The sequence below is a fragment of the Myodes glareolus genome, chromosome 6 (genome assembly GCF_982192425.1).
Source record: "Myodes glareolus chromosome 6, mMyoGla1.1, whole genome shotgun sequence".
Lineage (NCBI taxonomy): Eukaryota > Metazoa > Chordata > Mammalia > Rodentia > Cricetidae > Myodes > Myodes glareolus.
In genome coordinates, this window is record NC_142031.1 from 20,567,159 (window position 1) to 20,586,023 (window position 18,865).

Here is an 18,865-nt window from a genome sequence, read left to right on the forward strand (position 1 = left end):
ACGGACCGTTGGCAGGTCATTCTGAATGGAGAGGGTCTTTTGTCTCAGATCTAGGTCACTTTCACAGCTTTGCACCTGTATTATTTTGGGGTCTCAGGTAAAAGTGCTATGGCTCCCATAGGTGACCCCAAGATGTCATCTTCTTAGGGTGGCCTAGGGATAGTCCTGTGGGTACAGGGGGACTCTGGTCCCCAGGTGGGAGGCTGCAGGGTCCCAGTTTAGACCAATATTTGCTCTCTTGGAAAGAAGCCAGCCAGCCAGTGACTTCAGAATAGACAGGCTCTTTAATCGCACGGTGAACAGTGACAGAGTTGACGTCAAGGGGGCCAACAATCACGTTTCAACAAATCTTGAAGGACAGAGATCATGTGGATCATTCTTACTGTGATACACAGACAATTAGAAAGTGCATGTGTGGGAAGTGGGAAATGCACATTTAATAACCCATGGGTCATGCATCCCCTCACTCAGTCATCCCAACAGTTTGTAACACAGGCCCTCTTGTGCAGGGACTGAGGTTGGGAAGACAACAGAATCTGCCCTGATTCCTGCAGTGTTGGAGCAGGGTGAAGCCCAGCTATGTGGCTGTAGAGCCACGCCTCTGGGAAGGAGCCTCCTGACTGACTTGCTTTGGTGGCTCTGACCTTGGACTGTTGTGCAGAGATCCACTTCCCTTCTGAACTTGTCCTCCTAAGGTTCCCTCCTTAGACTCAGGTGCCGTACATGTCTTGTATGGTGGAGATGCAGTTCAAGGTGGGCCTTCCCACAGAGCTTGGAAGTCTGGGATTACTACCTTTCTTCCCAAAGATTTTCCATGTGGTTCAACACGACTAGCAAACAAAGGGAAACAAAGAGAAGCCACTTCCAGAGCGCTCCCCAGCTTGCTCTAATGCAGATTAAACAGACTGCGTATTACAGCATGTCGTTAGGCAAGCATGAGCATCAATATTCAACAGAACAAGATGCAGGGTCTGTCTGTTTCTTAAATTTGGGGTTACGGCCTCAAAAACATAAACAAATTTAAAAAAAAACCCAGATGACTAAAGCACCCATAATTGGAGCAAGTTGGTGGTTCATGGCACAGGAGGTAAGAGGCAAGACCAAGCTGGTCTCAGATCTCCCTAGGAACATTCTCGCAGCTGAGCTGACCAACCCAGTGCCCTCTGTGGCCTGTGCAAATGGCAGCTTGGCCCCATTAATAGTTCACAGCCTGTCTCCACCACCTCAGGGTGCTTCCTGACAAGATACACTCGCAAAACCACAAAGGCGCTCAGCTTCTGAGGGACTCCTTGGTGTCTGTGTCTTTCTCTGGGTTCTGAGGACAATGTTGGCCCTGCATGGGCTCCTAAGAGTAATAGGACGGAGGACCCATTACTGTTTCTTATACAGCGGGGAGAGTGAAAAGTGAGAAACCAGACAGCAACCTTGTGTTGTACCTCACCAGAGGCAGGTGGGGAACACCGGGAGAACAGGTGTCAGGTGGAGAATACCAGGAGAACAGGTGTCAGGTGGAGAACACCAGAACAGGTGTCAGGTGGAGAACACCAGAAGAACAGGTGTCAGGTGGAGAACACCAGAAGAACAGGTGTCAGGTGGAGAACACCAGAAGAACAGGTGTCAGGTGGAGAACACCAGGACAACAGGTGTCAGGTGGAGAACACCAGGACAACAGGGGGCAGGTGGTGAACACCAGGCAGGGTTGTAAGCCCTAAGGCTTCCCCTCTGGCCTTTGGCATCATGACCTGCATTCAAGAGGCAATGCTAGCCCACGATGAGGAGTGGACTCACCTAGTCAAGTCTTCACATCCAGGCTTCATGGGGTTCATTCAGTTTGGGGCCGGGGGCTCAATCAGTCCCACCCCATGGCTTATTCTCTTGGTTCATCCTCAAAAAGTTAACTCACCAAGGGCCGGGGATGTGGCTCAGTTAATACAATGGCCTAACCTTTACAGCAATCACTGCAAAGTCAGTGCGGAGCAGCAACCACAGATCCACGGGTTTTCCTTGAGGTGAGCACTGGACACCAAAAACACTGGGTGTGGGGGCTGTGGGGGCTGTGGTGGGAGCGGGGGCTGTGGGGGCTATGGGACTGTGGGGGGAGCGGGGCATAGCAATAATGGCACCTATTGCTCCTGACTCCACGTGGTGACTATGGCTGGAACAGAAGAAATGCCCCAAGTCAAGAGAGAGCGAGCCCTGGCAAGCAGCTAGACACTGTTCTTATTTGAAGTTAACAGGCCCTGGGACAGGGGCGGAGATGACTGTCATCAGGAACAGATCCTCAGCACCTAATACTTCACAGTCATTAACTCAAGTCCGGCTTGATCCTCAGCACTGGATAAAGACCAGGCGTAGTGTCAATGTGTGTCACTAGGAAGGAGGGTCATCCTCACACAGTAAGTTCAAAGCCAGTCTGGGATACGAGTCTTTGACAAAAAAGAAGAAGGAAGGAAGGAAGGAAGGAAGGAAGGAAGGAAGGAAGGAAGGAAGGAAGGAAGGAAGGAAATGTCAGCTTCCCATGAGCCAGTGATTTGTTCACAAGCTGCTCTGAGCTGTAAGATCAACGATTCCAAGAGCAAAGGGCCCAGCTGCCCAATCAGGAGTCTGATTACATCCTCTCAATCTCTGAGAAAGGATCCTGCCACTAGGTTACAAGTATCCTTGGGCAGCTCCTACGTGGAAACTCGGTTCAAGTGACCTACAAATGGCCAGTTGTGCCTACAAACTGGACAGATGTGGTGGGGTCCCTCGAATGAGCGCTGGTCCGATGCCTTCGATGAAGCTGTTCCACTGATCGTAGTCCTCCTTCAGGTCTGGGTGGACACAAACAGGAAGAGGGTTAACAGACCACTGTAGAGTCAGGTCAGCTTCCACAGGGTCCCTGGGGCATCCTAGAGAGGAGCATCTGGGATACCAAAAGGACTGGGTCTGGCGGCCTCCTGGGCAGCTGAGGAGGGAGACCCAGCGGTCAGGGCAGCCTCCTGGGCTCCTGGGCAGGCTCGGAGAGGCTGTGGAAGCATGGTGACTTCCATTTGAGCAAGAGGGAGGCAGAGTTGTTCAGCAAGAGACAGAGCGAGGGAAGAGGTGCTGGAAGTGTGGGGAGGAAGAGGAGATGTGTGATCTTCCAGGAGGGCAGGTTGGGGACAGGAAGGAGGAAGAGGTGGCATGGGTTGTTAGCGGGAAGGGAGCGGGATTTCACTGAAAAGGCGCCATCGCTGGGCTCTGGAGGCGTTAGGCAGCAGCTGAGAGGCTGCTGAGCCACCTCTGGCTCATTTTAGTTCCTCAGTGACAAGGTACCTAGAAGCTTCTTTTCTTTGTAAGGCCAGCTGGTGAAGATACAGCGTCTTTACTCAGACTCTGTTCTCTCTCTTCTCACCTGGGTCACCATAAGAGCTTCCACACCATCCACACTCTTGGTTCTCAGCTCTCTGCCTCACCCATTCTCTGCTTGTAGCCATTCTCCTGCCTGGAACCTAGGCTCCTCATGGACTGAGGGCTCAGATCCCAAGCCCTTCAGCAAACCTATAGGCTGCTGCTTCTGACTTCTGCCCACTTCACTCCCTCCCTTCCCCCATCAACACCACCCTGTCCTGAGCTCAGGAAGTGGGAGAACTTCCCATACTACCAGGCCTTCTGTCTTAGAAGACCCCTGTCCCTTCTCTCCAGATGGCCTTTCTTCATCAGTCAGGACCAAAGCCAGAATGGTCTTGTCTAGATAGCCCCTTCCCTGGCATTTCTCCCTTGCCTCCAGACAGGTCTACCCTCTAGGTGCTCCTAGGCAGTCACTGTGTGCTGTGGTTAAAGACACTGTTGTCCATTACGACACTGGACACTGCGACACACCAATAAAGGGTGTGGTGATATACTGTTTGCAATCTAGCAAATAAAGCTTGTCTGAAGATCAGAGTGCAGAGCTAAATCACTAGTCAGCCATAGAGGCCAGGCAGTGGTGGCACACACCTTTAATTGTGGATGCAGACAGATCTCTGTGAGTTCAAGGCCACTCTGGGCTACACTAGATTGATCCAGTCTCAAAGAGAAACAGAGCCAGGCAGTGGTGGCTCACATCTTTAATCCCAGTACTTGGAAGTCATGTGCCTTTAATCCCAGCACTAGGGAGGTGGAGACCAGAGTGATATGGCTGGGCAGAGAGAGGAGTATAAGGCGGGAGGAGATAGGAGCTGGGTCGGATGCAGTCTGAGGGTTTGTAGAGACAGAAGCACCCCTTTGACCTGAGCATTGGTAGAGGTAAGAACTCTAGTGGCTGCTCTGCTTCTCTGGTCCTTCAGCTTCCACCCCCAAATATCTGACTCCAGGTTTTTATTATTAAGAATGATTAGAATTCGTGCTACAGAAGGGGCACGGGCTGTGGGGCTACACAGTCAGGCTGCATGCGGGCACTGCCACCAGAACCAGATAACCTGAACAAATTACAGATTACTGAACATTTCTAAGCTCTAATATATTCATCTGAAAACAATGAAGCTAATAAATAATAAAAGAAACTACTGGAAGGACCATCTCCAGATCAGACACAACAGGGAGTGCATCTAGAAGACTGAGCGTGACAAGTACTGGTGACATCAGAGCCCTCAACACAAGCAGACTAAGTCCCCAGCCAAGCTTGCTCCAGCCTTGACTCCTGCTGCCTCCTCCTCTGCTGGTCTCTCCTTTCAACTCTCTGACATCAAAAGGAGCTGGTCACACCATCATGGGCTCCCTCGCCACCGTCAGCTTTTTTTTTTTCTTTTTGAGACAGAGTCTTACTATGTAGACCAGGCTGGCCTTGAACTCACATAGGATCCGCTTGCCTCTGCCTCCCAAGTGCTGGGATTTAAGTGTGCCACCACTCATAGATGCCCTGTCATCTTTAATCGTGTGCCCAGGGGAAACAGGAGGTGTGGGCTGAGGACTGGGAGCAGCAACCACTCAAGCCCTGGGAAGTGGGTCCACCCCTTTCTCTCAGGAGCAAAGAAAGGCATGTCTCTGTGAGCCCCCTGCCAATTTCTAAACTCAGGAAGGAACAGTTCTCTGCTCTTAATTTGCAAGGTGAAAAGAGCAAATACAACCAGAATTGCAAATTTGCCTCAAAGCAGCAATGCTTTCTTAACAGGGCAGGTGTATTTTAAACATAAGCACAATCCAAACCAAATGGTTGCACACATTGTGGGAAACGTGAATGTATCCAGGCTATACAAGGGAAGACCCGTGTCCACAGAACAGGGGAGAGTCCCATGTCTAGTACAGCATGTTCCAGTCAGGGCATGTCTCTTTAAAAGAGGCCCTGACAAATTGCTCCCAAAGGAAGGCGACAAGAGACTGAAGGGGAATTGAACAAGGAACCACTGCAGGTCCCCAGGCCATTAGCCTAATGAACAGAGTACATTAGAAGTGACCACAAATATCTAAAGAGCTTCCACGTGCTACCTGAAGCTTCTCTGGCCAACTCTGGGGACAACCAGAGCAGCTGTGTGTATGGATGTGCATTTGTGTGTGTGTGTGTGTGTGTGTGTGTGTGTGTGTGTGTGTATGTGTGTCTGTAATAAGGTATCAGATCTCGCTGGAAGATTATAGTAGTGTGTATATGTGTGACATGTGTCTGTGTATGTGCACATATGTATGTATGTATGGGTTTGTGTGTGAATGCGTGTGTATCTATGTGTCAAGTGAGTGTGTATGTGTGGAGTGTGTGAGTGTGTGTGTGGTAAGGCATCAGATCTTGCTGTGAGGTTGGTCCAGGCAAGCCAGGCTGCCTCCTGATGAAAGTGGCTTGGGAGGGGTCAGCTTCATGAGGATCATGGTGCTTCCCCTCTGTGCTGACTGCACTGACAGGGACATGTGATCATGAAAGCTTCAGGTTGGGGAGCTGGTGACCCACATGTGTTTCAGGAGGCAAAGATGAGCTGACACAACCAAGTACCTCTTTTGGGAATCTAGTGTTAATAAATAACCATAGTAAATACATAAGCAAATAAAATGAAGTCGTCACTACCCCCAAAGTTTACCCCCCATACAGTTGTGAGCAGTGGAAGCTGAAGAGGAAAGCTGGGAGCCCATGGAGAGAGAACCAGCCGCCGGTGGCACAAGCTGAGCCACGTTCTGAGGAAGCAGAGAGTGAGCAGACACTTCAGGGCAGAAAAAAGAGCACGGAAAGAATGAAAGAGGCCGGGGAAGACATGAAAAGGAAGACACACACTGAGTCTGAGGGACAGAAAGAAAACCACAACCATCCTGCAAATGACTTCCTTGACTATGTCACCCGCTGGGTCCAGGTAGACCTCAGAAACTAACTTACAGGTTTTCCCTTTATTTCCTTCCTTTGTTTGCTTGTTTTTTGAGTCTGGGTTTCTCTGTGTAAAGCTCCAGCTATTCTAGAACTCACTCTGTAGACCAGGCTGGCCTTGAACTCACAGAGATCCACCTGCCTCTGCTTCCCAAGTGCTGGGATTAAAGGTGTGCGTCACCACCTCTAGGCTCACTTTTTTTTCCCTTGAGGTAAACTAAACTTCTAGTCTTCGTGGCCCAAAAAAGTTTAATTAGACCATTAGCTTCTTTTTACAATATTTGTGTATGTGGGTGGGTGGGTGTGCGTGTGCACATGCCACAGCGAGTGTGTGAGGCCAGAGGTCAGTTCTCTCTTCCACCTTTGGGTGGGTTCTGGGGATTGAACTCGGGTCGCCAGGCTTGAGGCACAAGCACCATTTACCCACAGAATGATCTCACCAGCCCCAAGACGATCACCCCAAACATCCAGAGCCCCAGTGGAAAAGCCAGCTTGCTTGTCCATCAAAGAAGACACCCTCTCTGGGTAGAGCTAACACCAGGGACCTCAAAAGGCTTTGCTATTTAGCTGCTCTATGACTCACGACATTGGTCATAATCCTTCCATGTTTGGTTTCTTTAAAAAAAACTTCCACAAATTTTGCCCAATTATTACCATAAAGAGCCTACAATGCATAAAGTGATGATAAGTTTGGGGATGAAGGTCGTGGAGCAAAGAGAGGAAGATGTACTGTCCTGGTGAGGAAGCCATGGCTCAGAAAGGTCAGGTGACCAGGCCGGGCTCATTCTCTGGTAAGTCAGGGCCTAGGTGAGCAACGTTTCAGTAAGTGACTTTTCAGTCATGTGCCATGACTCTCCTGGGTCCTCGTCATGTCACAAAAGAACACGGTGCTACAGAAGACCCAAGGGAGCCTACATGTGCTCCATGAGCCCCAGTTGTCTCCTTACCAAGGTGCTTCTGCAGGAAGGCCAAGATGGCCCGCACCATAACCTCCTGACCTTCGTAAGGGTCCAAGGTCCCACGAGTGTGACTGGAAAAGAATTTAGCAAGCAGGTTGCCGGTCACGAAAGCAAAGTCAGTTTGACTCCGATGAACAGCTCCGCTAGAGACAAAGAGAAACAACAGGTAGGAAAGAGGGTTGAGGTTGGGCATACATGTGTGCCTACCATGTGCAAGGTGCTGCCCGTGTGTCGTGTGGCTCTCCCAGCAACCTTGTCGGGAAGTACTTTACGTGCGACCGAGTCTGAGAAGGAAAGCCGTGACACTGGACAGAGCTGGGGTTGGAACCGAGGTATGCCTGGCTGCACCTGGCTGGATGTCTAGATCACCATGCCTGACAATACAGGGAAGCAGGGACAATACAGGGACCCCTCTAGAGGGGAGCTGGGAGTGGAAGGTGAGGTTCCCAGCACCTGCTGTTCCTATTACACCAGAGCTTTTATCCAGGAACTCCAAGGACCATGAAACATTTCCCCTCTCTGTCAGAACTGCACTCAGGTTGGCCTTGAACTTTCCATGCCCCTGCCTCAACTTTCTATGTGCTGGGATTACAGGTGTGCACCAACAGGATCAGTGTGCTTGAGTGACTTTTAGAAGAAGGGCCTATGTTAGGATAACCTCTGTGAACTGGATGATCACGGAGATTCTACAAATTCCCCCAACTGTCAAAGCCTTCTCTAGCCATGGTTTTCAAATCCCCATAGGAGGCTAGAGATGTCTGGAATCCACCCAGACCCAATACACCCATTTTCCAGAATTACTACGTAAATCCTACCATGCAGCTACATAAACTGTCAAAGAAATCTCTGTGGGTGGGCCTAAGCAGAGAAGAGAGACACATGAAAACCCTATAGGAATTGTGACATAGGGATTCTAGCAACATTTAGATGCTCTTTGAACATACAGAAAGTTCTGGATAACCTCGAAGAAATGAAGGGAGACCCAGCTGATTAAAAAATGAACAGGGCTGGGGTCGTGCCTTTGGGGCATACTTACAGGACAGTCACAATCCTGGACCGGTCGTCCTGGGCACATATCTTCCTCATCAAGTTGACGCTCTCCACTGTCTGGAATTTCTCAGCATTGATAAAGAACACAGGGCCCCGGGCCTTGGGGTAAAAGTCATGTTCCAGAGGGAACATCCAGGCATCCAGGGCCACAGCGCACCTGGGATAAAGCAGACATTTGGAGCTGTCACTGAAACCCAGGCAAGAATACTTAGGGTGGAGGAGGATGGAAATGGACTCTTCTTTCCAACGGGCGGATGACTCAGAAACCCATACCCTCCTAAGACAATCTTACATAGTCCCCTTTGCTTGTCCCCTTTCCTTGCTCTCATATATCACTAAGGCCCGACAACTCAGATCAATCTGACTCCATCCATGCTCCCGACTCCATCCGTGCTCCCCAACTCCATCTATGCTCCCTGACTCCATCTGTGCTTCAACTCCATCCGTGCTCCCCAACTCCATCCGTGCTCCCTGACTCTATCCGTGCTCCCTGACTCCATCCATGCTCCCAGACTCCATCAGTGCTCCCCATTCTTTACCCTCATGTGTATTCATCCTCTCTCCATTTTGCTCTCACTCGGATCGCATCCACCTAGCCCTTCGAGCTGGTCTGCTCCATCACACAATAGTCAGGAGGTTCTTTAATATCTAAGACTGACTGTGCTCTGCTTAAAATCCTTTAATGGTTTTCTCATTTTATTTTATTATTTTTATAAGATAGGGTTTTGCTTAGACTTGCCTTCAACTCTGTGATCCTCCATAGCACAGAGACATGGGCGTCTACCTCACGTCTCTTGACCTGTTTATTTTCTTCATTGTACTTAGTGCTACGAAGTTGCTAGTCACTTTCCTCCCTCAACAACGTAATCTCTCCAAGTCAGACCTTGTTCAGCTGATCAGACAGTCCCCGGAACACAACCCTTGTGTAACACATCCCTGCTGAATGAATGAATGAATGAACGGTGTGTGAAGCTTGATGGCATCAGCATCACCAGTACTCACCGAAACCGGACCTCCTGAGTCAGAGCAAGAACGGCTGTAGCTCCTCCAAAGGAGTGTCCCATCACGGCCACCCGGCTCATGTCGATGCCGTCCTGAGGAAACCAGGGAATTTAGCCGAGCAGACACTCACAGAGAAGCGGCTGTGAGGGAATGAGGTGAGGTACGATGCCATCGAACCTGCACCATCTGCGCCTCCAGCCAGAGGAGGACGGCACAGCACTGAGGCAGAACTGATGTGGGGTTTCCCTCTGCATGCTGTGATTCTGCTTCAAGAGGATGAAGGGCATCAAAGAGGCTCCTTATGGAGTTTGTTAGCCATTTAGGCAAGAAACTGCTCTTGCCTGGACTGCTTGATAAACTGGACATGTGGGAACCATAAAGAAATGACTGTTGAACTTGCCTAAGTGTGAGACAATCCTTTAGGGTTCCTGTTACACAAAAGAGTTGGCTAAATATTCTACAAAACACAGAAAAATGTGACAGACAAGCTTCCAATATAGGTGGAACTGTCTTTGAAATTTCCTGCTTCATGGAAAAGTCTGCTGGATACCATGGATACCATAAGCCTGTGAGCTGAAGACTGGATGCCCCAATGGTACAGAAGAACTTTGGGGGACTGTCTAGGCAGTGAGATGTCTCTGTCAATTCTAGAGTTTGGAAGTTGCTTACAATGCACTTACTGATTACTTAGGTAATATTATATCCTTCTGGAGTCTTTGATGGAGTTGAAAAATTTATAGTTATAGTTAGTTTTCCTTAGTTATAATAAAAGATAAAATAGATATAAATAAATATTGTAACTGTAATTCTTGCTTGATACCTGTTTTGTCATATGTAATTTTACTCTGCTACAGTTCAAACCTTTTTTTAAAAAATTTAAACAGAAAAGGGGAGGTGATGTGGAATTTCCCTCTGTATGCTGTGATTACCATTAATGAATAAAGAAACTGCTTTGGACCTATAGCAGGGCAGAATTTAGCTAGGCGGGAAAAACTAAACTGAATGCTGGGAGAATGGGCAGAGTCAGAGAGACGCCATGTAGCCCCACCGGAGAGAGATGCCAGAACGTTAGCAGGTAAGTCACAGTCACGTGGCTATACACAGACTAATAGAAATGGGTTAAATTAATATAAGAGTTAGCCAATAAGAAGCTACAGCTAATGGGCCAAGCAGTGATCTAACTAATACATTTTATGTGTGATTATGTGTATTATTTCTAAGCTAGCCAGGTGGCCAGGAACCAACAAGTGGCCTTCCCTACTACACAGAATGATGGCAAGTTCAGGACCAGCCTGGGCTACACAGTGAGACACTGTCACAACTTAAAAAAAAAAAAAGAGGAATCTCTGGTCTCTGGAGTGTAGTTCAGTAGCAAAGAGCACAAAAAAGCCTTCGGGTTTGACACCCAGCATGGCAAAGAGAAGCAAAAGAGGACTAGGGACTTCCTGTCACCTCAAGAGCTGATCTTTCTTTTGATCTTTGGTGTGAGCAACCTTAAGGGAACTGTGCTTTTCTTCTGGACTTTTTGTTTTTGTTTTGAGACAGGTTTTTTTTTGGTTTTTTTTTTTTTTTGGTTTTTCAAGACAGGGTTTCTCTGTGTAACAGTTCTGACTGTACTGGAACTTGCTATATACACCAGGCTGGCCTAAAACTCACAGAGATCTCTCTCCAAGTGTTGGGATCAAAGGTGTGGCACATGCTTTTATTCCCAGCAGTCAGGTAGCAGAGGCAGGTAGATCTCTGTGAGTTCGGGACCAGACTGCTCTACAGAGCGAGTTCCAGGTTAAGCTCCAAAGCTACACAGAGAAACCCTATCTCAAAATACAAACAAACAAAAAGGTGTGTGCCACCACACTGCCTCATCTTGACTTCTGTAATCCCCCTGCTAACACTACTATCTGCTGAGGGCAGGCATTCAAATGTGTGTGGGTACCCAGACAAGTTGTCAGGGTTCCACCAGCTCATCGGAAAATACACTGAGAAGCAGCCCCCTTCATTCTCTACAGCAGTGGTTCTCAACCTGTGGATCACGATCACTCTGACAAACCTCTACCTTCAAAAAAATTACCATTATGATTCATAATAGTAGCAAAACTAGTGGAAGTGGCAATGAAATAATTTTAAGGTTGGGGGTCACCACAACATGAGGAGCTGTATTTCAGGGTCGCAGTGTTAGGAAGGTTGAGAACCACTAGTCCACAGTTCTGCCTCACAAACTGGTCCTCGAGGATGTCACAGAGCGCACAGAGGGGAGCACAGGGAACCTCCCTCCCACACACACACACAAACACCCATTTAGCTCTGGAGTAAGGCCTGCTTGTGCAGACAGCAAGCTAGGTTCTCCTTCCTCTGCACGGCTGCCCTGATTTTTATCCACAGCCCAGGGAGGCTTTGTGCGCTGTGACTGCTCTGTGAGTGTCTATTCCGATTGTTCCCAGAAGCCTCTGAAGTTTGGCTCCATAAAAAGCCACCACTGATGCCTGCTAAGGGGCTGGGGAAATCTCCCCAGGCTTTATGTTCAGAAGCCCTGCTCTCCTCAGCGTCTAGCCCCGGGAAGGTGTCCATCCTCCCCCATGGCTGAGAGAAGCACCCGGAGGGAGGGGCTCTTTTTTTGTTGTTTGTTTTGTTTTGTGAGAAAGTTTTTCTCTGTGTAACAGCCCTAGCTGTCCTGGAACTAGCTCTGTAGACCAGGCTGGCCTCGAACTCATAGAGATCCACCTGCCTCTGTCTCTTGACTGCTGGGATTAAAGGCATGTGCCACCACCGTCGGTGTGAATGGCTTTTAAAACCTAAATGACTGTTAGTAGGCCTCCAAATTCAGGTTTGTAGTGAAGTCTCCCACCCCCAGTTTCCTTTCCACCAGCTGCCTGCTTCCTGCTCCCAACCAGCGATGGTTTCTTCAGTGTCCTTGTTGAGCTCGCCACTGGGAAGACAGCAGACAGGATGGGCACTCCTCCTCCTACCTCTCCCACAGGCGCTCCTCCAGCGCCTGTCTGTGCACAGCACTATTAGTACAGAGGGGCTGTCTCGTCCTTCCCTATGGCTACGCTTGACATCACTCAGAAACCGACAGCTGGCTGCTCACTAAATCTGTCCCCAGACACACAGCGAGACCATTTCTTTGCAGTTCCACGTGACGGAGTCCTAGCTAACAGCATTAGCAAAAGTCTAACTTTCAAAGCTGAAAGTTTGGTTAAGAGCACTTGCTGCTCTTGCAGAGGACCCGGATCTGACTTCTAGCACCCAAGTCAGGGCCTCTCACAACTGCCTGTGACTCCAGATCCAGGGGAATCCACACCTCTGGCCTCTGTACTTGTGTATACACCTACATGCAGGTGCACACACTAACACATGACCTCAAATAACAAAAATACATACATATATTTGAAATTCTAACTTCCAAGGACATCTATAAAAGCTCTCAGGTGCTTCCCTGCCCATGCCTTCTGCAGACCTAATGCATGTAGCCCATTTCCTTCTGCAGGCCTAATGCACGTAGCCCATGCCCTTCTGCAGGCCTAATGCACGTAGCCCATGCCCTTCTGCAGGCCTAATGCACGCAGCCCATGCCCTTCTGCAGGCCTAATGCGCGTAGCCCATGCCCTTCTGCAGGCCTAATGCATGTAGCCCATGCCCTTCTGCAGGCCTAATGCACGTAGCACAAGTGAGTTCAAGCGTGCAGAGGGCAGAACCCCTCGGATGAATGGAGCCCAGGGCTAGGGTGCACTTCACTGGTGGAGCGGCTTTCTAGCTTGTGCCAAGCTCTAAGTTTAATCCCAGTTCTGAAAGGAGCATAGAGCCTTGGACTGCCTCCTGCCCCCCCCCAACCAGCACCCTGTGAACAGTAGACAAAAGGGACGTTTCTATTGGGTGAAGCCACTGAGAGGGGTCTAGGTGTCCTAGCAATTAGCATTCCCAGGGGCTCTGAGGGGAACAGCTGGCTCCTCCCAACTGTTTGCTCTTAGGAACAATACAGGATAAATTTACAGACTGGAAACTGGTGGATTAAAAAAAAGAGAGAGGAAGGAAGGGAGGGAGGGAGGGAGGAGGGAGGGGGGAGGGAGGGAGGAGGGAGGGAGGAGGGAGGGAGGGAGGGAGGGAGGGAGGGAGGGAGGGAGGGAGGGAAGGAAGAAGCAACACAAACCAAAGCATGCCTTCCTCCAGGCAGTGTAAAAGGCTGACTCATCAACGGGGGGGGGGGGGGGGCTGACAGATGCTCAGATTCAGTCTCAGAGGCACGACTTACTTGACTGGTTGGTTTTGCATTTCCTCTGAGATCTACCTGGACAGTGGCTGCTGCTGCTCAGTGCCTGGCTCAGATCTCAGGCAGGTGGTCTGGCCTTCAGCACTGGGGGACCTGCTTCTCCACTCAGCAGGCAGTCACCAAAGCCCACTGGAGTCCAGGCTCTGCCTCACACACAGGCGTGTGAGATCTTAAAGAGGTGTTGAGACATAAAACTTAGGTTTTGGGGAACAAAAGTCCCAGGTTAAAACTGATGCCATTTTCTTTTCTTTTTTAATTTTAATTGTATTTTATGTGCATGGGTATTTTGTCTTTATGTTTGTCTAAGTACTGCGTGTACCTGGTGCCCGTGAGAGCCAGAAAAGGGTGCTGGATCCCCTGGAACTAGAGTGACAGACAGTTGGGAACTGCCGTGTGGGTGCTGGGAATCAAACCTGAGTCCTTTACCATAAGCTATCTCAGTGGCTCCTCTACCAGGCTTATAACTAAATGCTGTTTGTAGGTACTCAGACTCATGATGGTCTTCATTCGGTGTACAGAGGTATGATGCCAACTTCATGAGTCTATGTGGGGAGCCCTTCCACAGTAGAATTCTTATTCACACGGTGGACTATTACATGAGCATTCAAAAATATGCCATAAGCAGTACCTGGTTGTGCACACCTGAAATCCCCATACTCAAAAGGTAGAGGCAGGAGGACCAAGAGTTTGAGGCCAGTCTCACCTACACAGTAAGCTTGGGGCCAGCCGGGGACACATGAGACCCTGTCTCATAAGAAAGAAGGAGAAGGAGGAGGAAGAAGATGAGGAAGAAGAGGAGGAAGAGGAGGAGGAAGAGGAGAAAGAGGAGGAGGAGGAGGAAGAGGAGGAAGAGGAGGAAGAGGAGGAAGAGGAGAAAGAGGAGGAAGAGGAAGAGGAAGAAGAAGAAGAAGAAGAAGAAGAAGAAGAAGAAGAAGAAGAAGAAGAAGAAGAAGAAGAAGAAGAAGAAGAAGAGAAGAGGAGGAGAAGAAGAAGAAGAAGAAACAAAAAACACTAACAGCTCACATCTGTAACTTCAGCACTTTGGGAGACTGAGGCGGGAAGACTACCATGAGTTCAAGGACAGTCTGGGCTGGGCTACACAATGAGCTCTGAACTAGTCTGGGATATGAATCAAGACCCTGTTTCAAATTCGCTAGCATGAAAAAAACCACACTGTTTTACTATGTGTATGTATTTTGTTTTGACATTAGAGGGAGGAAAAAAAGATTAGGGGAGAAAAGGACCTTGGAAGGTAGAAACTATACCTCTCCAGCCACCACGTCCACAGTCAGGACAGTGTCATGCCTTCTAGGCGGGGTCTTGGGACTCCCTTAGAAGCCTACTTAGCTACTTGCCTGAAGGAGACAAGTTGCTGTTCCTCAACACCCTGCCCTTGTGAAGGAACTGTCCCCTCTAGCCATATGGCAGAGTGGGACCTTTAGTCCTGGGGTGTCCTAGCTCCTTTGACCGGAAAGGTGGCATAGCCCAGGCAGGCCAACCTGAATACCCTCTTCCCTGGCACAGCCTAGAAGCTGAGAGAGACTTTTCTTTTGGATTCTGGGGCTGTTTGGGCACAGGCCTGGGTTTTAGCAACTATCTTTTTTGCTTGGAATCTGGTGAGAACAAAGGCCACACATGCACAGGGAAACTGAGCCTACAGAGGGAGCATCAGGGTGCAGAGCTGCCAAATTCGAGACCCTAGATCCCACTATGCCAACCTGATGTCTCCCGGTGCTCTTGGTGGCTGTGAGCCAGCAAGGCTGTGAGGAATGTGTAGCTCGGAGTCACCCCAACTGCTGTCCTACCTTCAAGGTCATCAGGTCCAATCCACCAGGAAAGACATTGAGGACAGTCTTCCCGCCAGAGACGTCCTGCAGGATCTGCAGCACCCGCACGCACTCTCTCACTCGCTGGTGAACCTGCAACACAGCCAGTCTGCCGGAGCACCCCATAATCACAACCCCAGCCCCCACAAACTCAGCAGGAGAGGGGGTCTGCCCACTGCATCTCAGTAGATACTGTGGCCCCTTGCAGCTCACACAGACACTGACATCGTAGAGAGTAGACCCAGGAGTTCGGATTCCACTAGCCTACCCGCAGGGCCACCAGGACGGCCGTACGAGATGGTGTGCATGAGAACATTTTGCCAATAGAAGGAGCTGTCAGAGTTCTTATTCTCAAGTCCACTTACAGCACAGGCTGTTGCCTTTGTCTGCCACCCCTTCTCCCGTTAACCCCGCCTTTTAAGGACTGACCCCGCCCCGCCCCCAACAACCAGACAATGGGTCTTTTGGTGGGAATTTTTCTCTTGCCTCTTTCTCTGCAGGCTAGGAATTCTTTACCAGGAATTTTCAAACTTGAGCTCGGCTCTGCGATGGAGGACCGGGGAACACCCAGGGCCTGGTCCCTTGCTGATGGCTAACTATCAGCAGGCAGGGCTGGCAAAAGCTCAGAAAGAAAGTCAGCCTGCGGACGGGAGTTATGCCGAGACAGGGGTGGACTGGTCCCCTCTGAGAGCAAGTCCCATGGGTATGAGGCTGCCCCAGAGGTCCCACTCACCTCACCTCCTACCAACGTGAGTCAATCAGCTCTGCTGCCACCTAAACAGGCTTAACATGGACTCTGTCAACCCCAGTAGCCCTGTGAGTCATACCTTATCTATTCTCATGGATGTGGGGAGCTCAGGCCCACTAAGCTGAGGCTTTTGAGGAAGGTTAAAAGTCTTGCTTGTGGTCCATGTTAATGGCCTGGTCCCCCTGGGGACGCTATTGGAAGGTGGAGTCTTTAGAAGGCGGGACTCGGTGGGAGGTCTTTAAGTCATTGAAGACCTGCCCTGAAGAGGGATTGGGGGATGCCATTATACCCCACCTTCCCTGCCATCTGAGATTTTCACCAGAGGCCCCAAGCAATAGGTCCACCTGACCTTGGGCTGCCATCCCCAGAACTAGGAACTAAAAACGCTGCTCCCTTGTCAGGCATTTGCTGGAGAGATGGAAAGATGGCTAGAACCACACTATGCTGCAACAGCAGCCGGCCTCCATCTTAGGTGTAAAGGCCATCTAATAGTAAAGGCGAACTAGGTTCATTCTCCTGTTCACGATTCAACCTGTTCCTCACGGATTGGGCTAGGCCCCACCTGTAACCTTCACTGCAAACGGTCTGCATTGCCTGTTCCGGAACGGTAGTCATGTCTTTGCGTCAAACAGTTCTTTATAACCATTTCGCAACCCTGTCTTTACTTCAAAAGGTTATATGACTGCCTATGACTACCTTGTTATGACTATGACTACGTTGTTATGACTGTGACCGCCTTGCTAGGCCCATTTTGCAGCCATGTCTTTGTTCCAGGAGGGACTAACTTGTTATGCTTACGCTCCACTTCCGTAACCCCAACTACTTTGCCCACCAAACCCCCCATTTAGAAACCCACGGGCTGCAGAAGACTTGTCTTCCTCACACCCAAGGCTAACGTCTTGAACCTTGCCTTGGGGAGGCAGCCTGTGTACAGGAGTAAAAAAGCTTGCTTTAATTAATGGCTTGTTTTAATTTGGCCATGATGATTTGGCTCCCATCTTTGGGACTGACACCAGAAGGTGTGAATCCACCTCGCCATTCTGATCATGGTATAGTGACTATGCCACCTGGCGCAAGCCTACCTGGGGATTCCTAACGTGGAACTCCTTCTCCCCTTCCTTGATTCGGCGGAAGGGGATCCACTCCTCCTCCAGCGATTCAGTGGGCTGGTTCTCTTGCGAGGTCTGCTTGCAGAAGTAGGTGGTCGAAGCTGACTGGTCTCTGAAGCACACGTGCATTCAGAAAGAAAACAAGAAGACTGTGGTGAGCTTATTTCTCCCTTTTATCTGTGCGCTCCCCTCCGACCATGATACATGGACTCCCTGCTTGGCTGGCAGGTAAGGAGATGGGGGCATGTGTAGGAGAGCAGAAGGGCTGGGGACAGACCTGGGTTTGAGTCCAGAGTCACCTTCAGCCAGTTACTGAACATCTTTTAAATGGGTATAATGACTGTTTTGTGTGGTTATTAGAAATAATACACCGGGGCCAGGGATGTGGCTCAGGGACAGAATGTTTGCTGTGTGTGTGGGTCTGATGCCCCAGCACCACAAACAGAACTAGAGAAATAACACACTGACAGGGGCTAGCCTGTACCCTAGCTCACAGGCATCCACCTGACGGCAGTTCACTGGAGTTCGCTCACCTGTGCTCTGGGAGCGCAACCACGAAGCCCCGGGAGGCCAGCTCCATGCTGAAGGCTGAGTACAGTGCCCTGGAGAGTCACGGAGAGAAGAGATCAAAACCATGGCCCAGCTTCACCCACACTCTGCTAGCGGTCACCTCAGAAGACTGGCTAGGTAGGTGTCACGGGTGGTCCTCCGAGCACTTTCCCCAGACAGGCTAACCCTCATCCTGGGGCTCTGGGATCTACCTCTGGAGGCAGGGTGTTTGCAAGTCAATCTTCAACCCGAGATGCCTACCCCATCTAGAGTCTACCCCAACCCCAGCTAGATTCTAGCTACGCTAATGGATTTGTGTGGACAAGTTCCTGAGTGTTAACATGTATGTACACATCTGTGTGTCTGCATGTGGAGGCCATGTTGTCGGGTGTCTTTTTCAATCACTTTCTATATTATTACTATTATTATCATTATTATTTTTAGCCAGGATTTCTCATTGAACCGAAAATATATCAATTCTGTGAGACTAGCTGGCCAGAGAGTTCCAAGGAGCCTCCTGCCTCATCCACTCCTGAACTGGGATTGCAGGTGTGTGTGGCCATGGCCAGACTTTACACAGGTTTTGGGGATCAAACTCAAGTCAGTCTCAAGGTTGTACAGAAAGTACTAAACCCACTGAGCAGAGTCTTACTGTATAGCCCAGGCTGGCCTGTAACTCTCTATATATGTAGCTCAGGCTGGCCTTGAACTCACAAAGATCTGCCTGCCTCTGCCTCCTGAGTGCTGGGATTAAAAACACGTGTCACAATGCTCAGCATAAATACTTTTTAAAACCACATAAGGGGCCAAGTGGTGATGGTGCACGCCTTTAACGCCCGCACTTGGAAGGCAGAGGCAGGAAGATCTCTGTGAGATGGAAGACAGCCTGGTCTACAGCGTGAGTCCTGGACAGCCAGGACTGTAGCACAGAGAAATCTGTCTCAAAAACAAACCACAAACAAACAAACAAACAAAACACCACACAAGGACTGGAAAGATGGCTCATCAGGGGAGGTGCTTGCCTCACCAGCCTAGGACCCTGAATGTGGTCCCCAGGACACACATAATAGGAGAG

The 18,865-nt window shown here is 49.7% G+C and overlaps 1 protein-coding gene across 3 annotated transcripts in view; it reads right to left on the reverse strand.

Moving 5' to 3' along the window:
• Window positions 1–265: 265 nt before the first annotated feature.
• The window catches only part of Pafah2 (platelet activating factor acetylhydrolase 2), a 32,935-nt gene continuing 14,335 nt past the window's right edge, over window positions 266–18,865 (reverse strand). For all 3 annotated transcript variants that reach the window (XM_048443148.3, XM_048443150.3, XM_085690524.2), the window contains 7 exons: window positions 17,775–17,843; window positions 17,215–17,353; window positions 15,364–15,477; window positions 9,295–9,386; window positions 8,279–8,449; window positions 7,231–7,385; window positions 266–2,813 (listed from right to left, as the gene is read on the reverse strand). In XM_048443148.3, the coding sequence (XP_048299105.1) occupies window positions 2,719–2,813; window positions 7,231–7,385; window positions 8,279–8,449; window positions 9,295–9,386; window positions 15,364–15,477; window positions 17,215–17,353; window positions 17,775–17,843 (835 nt within the window). In that variant the 3' untranslated portion in view covers window positions 266–2,718. The remainder of the gene's footprint in view (window positions 2,814–7,230; window positions 7,386–8,278; window positions 8,450–9,294; window positions 9,387–15,363; window positions 15,478–17,214; window positions 17,354–17,774; window positions 17,844–18,865) is intronic.